We start from the raw sequence: 4,504 nt of genomic DNA on the forward strand, positions 1-4,504 counted from the left end.
CCTTCAGCTCAGCCCCTTCAGCATTTTTCCACATGTAGTGCTATCTTCTCTAAGCCCACTGCAGCCTCTGGGCTCTCTCCGGATTTCCTGGGAGAGTGCATATATCATTGTCACAGCTGCAGTGTGGCCACACCAGGGTAAGGCAAGGCCAAAGCCACAGGGTGTTGGTACAGAGGGTCAATCAGAGAATAGTAGGCTAGGCTATGTAGGAAAGGCATTTTGCTTTTTTATTTTCTGTAAAACTGTAAATAATATACAAAACCAAGGGATGTGGGGGACCAAGGCAGGGTGGCCAGGCTCTGAACACTGATTTGTGGTGAGGGGTGTGCTGAGCCTAGGCTGGGAGGCACTTGACTGCAGGCACTGACTACCAACCCCAAAGGGACCAGAATATATTAGATTTTCATGGAAAGGAATATGGGGGTGTCCAGAGCCCGCCCTCACCCTCCCTGCCAGTGCCTGGTGAGCCCTGAAAGTGGGGGTGGGATGCTGAGAAACCTGGGAGGGGGTTAGAATGCTGTGCTGGCCATGCTGCCTGGCCCAAATATGCGGGGCAGGGCGTCTAGCGATTCCTCCAGCCTTCGGTGGGCAGACTGTCCCTCATCTCCTGCAATGAGTGAGGATGGGTTAAGAGTAGTCCTAGCTTTGTCCTGGTTCTATCACCCTTAGTCCCCTCTCGCCTCTCATCAGCCAGGATGTCCCCAGAAGTCGGCTTGGTCTATACTTCCCACCCCCTCCAGCCTTACCACATTGTTGCAGGCTCTGCCGGGCAGCTTCCCGCACAGCTTCTGTGTCCGTTTGGCACAGGTATACCAGGGGTTCAATGCCCTCAGGTGCCTACCAGAGGGGAGAGTATTGAGGGAAAACCCAGCAGAACAGGTGGTAGAGGCCCAGGACCCAGGGGTGGGAGGAGAGGAAACGGAAGGGATAGGTGAGTGGGTTACAGTGATCACCTTGATGCAGCCCAGGGCCAGGCAGCCAGCTACCCGAGTCTGTACATCCTCATCCTCCAGCTGGTCTAGGAAGCACAAGAGGGCCTGGGTGGGGTGGCAGGGCAGAAGAGCAGACTTAGCCAGTTGCTTGAAGCCAAGAACCTTAGCCCTTGCCCTCAAAGGAGGACTGGCAGGCCCTTACCCTCTCTCGGAAGGCAGGACCTAGTGACAGGCTCCGGAGCTGGGTGCTGACAGCAGCCATGACCTTATTGTTGCCATGGACAAGCAGGGAGCTGAGGGCCCGCAGCCCATCCTTACGCAGCCGTCCCTCAGGCGCCAACCTCAAGGCCTTCAGTACCACAGCTTGGTCATCTGAGTTCAAATTGCGCACCAGAAATACTAAAAGGAAAAGGGGGTATGCTCATGTTCTTCCTTGCCCACATCCTCAGACCTAACCATGGAGTTGGGCCCCTTAGTGGTCAGGGTCACTGGCTCACCCTCCTCAGCGGTCTCAGTCACATAGGCCTCCATGGAGGGACCATCCACGGTTTCAATATAACTCCAAAACTGGAAGATGGTTAGCTGCTCTCCCGGGCCTGGCTGGGGCCTCCTGGGCAACTTCTGCCCCAGGGCCTCCTCCAAGAACTTGACACACACTGTGGAAGGCAGTGGTCATCAGGGTTTGGACAGACCCAGGCCCTCTGAGGGAAGAGAGTGCCCCATTCCAGGCTCAGGTACAGGGCCCTCTCTAAACCCTACCATTTGGGTCTTGTCCTAGGCATTACTATTTCTCTTCAAGACTCTGCTCGGTATGTTTGTGTAGTGTGACCTGGCTGCCCCTGAGGGGCCCCCACCCCACCACTGGGGATTGGAGACAGGAGGGACTAAGGGGCAGGAAGCAGCCTACTCACCAGCCTCTGCTAACCCTGACTGGCGCAGGGCAAGGCGGGCACCATACTGGCTGCAGAAGGTAAGGAGCACCCGTTCCACAGGGCAGATGAAGACGCTGAGTCCCGCTGTGCACTGGTCCCAGAAGGGCAGGAAGCCGGGCCGAGAGGGTGAGAACTGCACCACTGTGAGGGGTGCAGAAAGTGTCAAAGATCCAACAGTCAGGTGGGGTGGAGAGGACAGGTGATCCTAGGCAGAGCCAGAGCCCATGGGGCCTTTACCTTCCTGGGCTGAAGTGACAGGGATCTCCCATCGCCCACTGAGCTCACACACAGCCTCCAGCACTCGGGCTTCCCGCAGCAGCCGCTCCAGGGCCCATGTCTCCTGGCAGCGCAGCGGCCCAAATATACCTAGTTTCTGGAGAATAGTAATGGTTAAATAGCCCAGACTCCGGCGGAGAGCTGAAGGGGGCGGGGGGGGGGGGAGGGGGCTTGGCAGAACCCAGGGGACCACAAGTCCCAGCATGCATTGGAAAAGGGTGGGGTGAGCCCAGAGTGTGGGAGGTATTCCATTCAGCAAGGGCCAGATGCCAGGACCCTTGGTGTAGTAAGGTGTGGAGCTTAGATAAGGTATTGAGGACCAGGATTGAAGTGCTGGGCTCCCTGGGTAAGGGACCATAAGGGCAGAGTGGGAGAATACCACTGGCCTCACCAGCAGGAGGCGGCTGCAGTGGTACAGGTGCTGGACCAGGGCAGCATCCAGAGCTGGGCACCCTGTGCTGAAAGGGCGGGCACTGGGTGAGTCTAGGCTGTCCTCAGCCCCAGGTTCCGGGCTGCTTGGAGGCCTGAGAGAAAAATGGGGTCCATCACCCCAGGAGCATGAATCACCACCTGGTCACTAGTGTAAATTTTTATTGAGCACCCCCTCCTGAGTTGAAAGAACAGATGATACACAGATGAAAGACGATGGGTAAATTCACAGAGGACTTCCAGAAGGAGGAAAGGGCTGGGACCAGCAGGGCATAGGGAACTCTCTGGAGTCACACTGTCCTGTGCCACTTCCAACTAGGATCGTCGGGGCTGCCGGGGCTGGGATGGACGGGAGTAGGTTTGCAGACGGGATGGTCTATGTAGTGTGGACTGCAAGGGGCTGAGGTCCAAGGGACGCAAAGTGCGGGGCCTTAATCTGGGTAACAGGAGCGGGAGGGGGTGCCGAGTATGACGCTCAACAGGGAAGCGGCAAAGGCTGCTTGGGGACAGAGAGCCTAGGGACCGGGGCCTACGGGAGGGCCGGGGTCGAGGTGGAGGGGGCCGATGCTGGGAGACACAGGGTGCATGGGGAAGCACTGAACTGGCTTGTTCCTGGGGTGGATCCAAGGTGAGGCCAAGGGAGAGAGGAGGATCTGGAGGCTCTCGGGCAGATGGGGATCGGCAGGATAGGCAGACATTGTAGAGACGAGGAGGAGGAGGGCTGTCAGAAGCACTGGGGATTCAGAGGTTGGAAACCAGGCATCAAGGACACATTAAGAATGGACAGAAGAGCGGCACACACAGACACACCTTCCAGCAAGTCCATCTCTTCCTGTCCATCTGGTCTTGCCTTCTTGATGTGCCCGCACCTATCCTGTTCCCCCTTACTTGGTCCTATTTAACCTGTACCCCTATCCATCTGCTCTTCTACTTTTCTTCCCTCCCTTTACTTGTCTCACCCCACTCCCCCGCCCAATGTTCTTTCTTCACCTAGTCCCCTCACCTGTCCCCAGGCCCATCATTGTCTTCATTTTCATCCTCATTGAGAAAGCTGAAGCTCTCCAGAGCATGCTCCACAGTGATGCTAAGACTAGAGGTCCGGCTGCGGGTCAGGCCTTGTCTCTGCTGGGGTTGTGGAGAAAGTCAGAGGTGCTGCCTCAGCCTGGCTGCTGCCTCCAGATGGTGGCCCAGCCCAGCCCAGCCAAACCAACCAACTCACCATGAGCAGACTCTCCAGCCGGGTCACTTCCTGTTCCAGGCCCTGCAGCTCAGGGAACTGGCCACGATAGTCATCCAGGGCCGCCATTAGAGTCCCCAGTGCCTCCTCCAGCCTCCTGTCCCCAGCCCCTCCAGCTGTCTCTGGGACTGGGGCCTCGGCAGGCATGGTCAGGGTGAGGTCAGAATGCTGGGGTACAGGAACTAGGGGAGAGGGAGGGGAACTTGGGCTAGGAAGGTTGGGTTCTGGGGCAGTGCTTGTGAGGGATTTCCAGCCAGAACTAGTGGAGCTGTGAGAGGTGCTAGATGCTATGGGGTCAGCCTGAGTGCAGGGGGTGGAGGCTGGGAGGATGGGCTCTCTGTGCACAGAGGAGCTGGAGAGAACAAGATTTGGAGATGTGGAAGGGCTCACAGTTGTCCATGTAGAATTTGTGACAGGGTAGGTGGGGCTTGTGGCAGGGTGCATAGAACTTTTAGTGGTCTCAACTAGGTTTATAGCATTGGAGGTTGGATTTGTAGTGGTAAGAGTTGATACTCTAGTTTTGTGAGTAGAGTTTTGGGCAATATGGGTGGGGCTCTTGGTACTGTGAGTGGAGCTTGTGTGGATGGTGCTTGTGGTAGTAGGGGTAGAGCTTGCAGTGGTGTGGGTGGGGCTTGTGGTAGTAGGGGTAGAGCTTGCAGTAGTGTGGGTGGGGCTTGTGGTAGTAGGGGTAGAGCTTG

At 57.0% G+C, this 4,504-nt stretch overlaps 1 protein-coding gene across 2 annotated transcripts in view; it reads right to left on the reverse strand.

Annotated features, from left to right (window-relative positions):
- Window positions 1-206: 206 nt before the first annotated feature.
- The window catches only part of FAM65A (family with sequence similarity 65, member A), an 8,956-nt gene continuing 4,658 nt past the window's right edge, over window positions 207-4,504 (reverse strand). For both annotated transcript variants that reach the window (XM_006860249.1, XM_006860248.1), the window contains exons 13-22: window positions 3,789-4,500; window positions 3,573-3,694; window positions 2,532-2,664; window positions 2,102-2,237; window positions 1,844-2,005; window positions 1,430-1,588; window positions 1,135-1,331; window positions 954-1,037; window positions 747-837; window positions 207-607 (exon numbers count right to left, since the gene is read on the reverse strand). In XM_006860249.1, coding sequence (XP_006860311.1) covers window positions 510-607; window positions 747-837; window positions 954-1,037; window positions 1,135-1,331; window positions 1,430-1,588; window positions 1,844-2,005; window positions 2,102-2,237; window positions 2,532-2,664; window positions 3,573-3,694; window positions 3,789-4,500 — 1,894 coding nt within the window. In that variant the 3' untranslated portion in view covers window positions 207-509. The remainder of the gene's footprint in view (window positions 608-746; window positions 838-953; window positions 1,038-1,134; window positions 1,332-1,429; window positions 1,589-1,843; window positions 2,006-2,101; window positions 2,238-2,531; window positions 2,665-3,572; window positions 3,695-3,788; window positions 4,501-4,504) is intronic.

The sequence above is a fragment of the Chrysochloris asiatica genome, unplaced genomic scaffold, assembly GCF_000296735.1.
Source record: "Chrysochloris asiatica unplaced genomic scaffold, ChrAsi1.0 scaffold00037, whole genome shotgun sequence".
Classification (NCBI taxonomy): Eukaryota; Metazoa; Chordata; class Mammalia; order Afrosoricida; family Chrysochloridae; genus Chrysochloris; species Chrysochloris asiatica.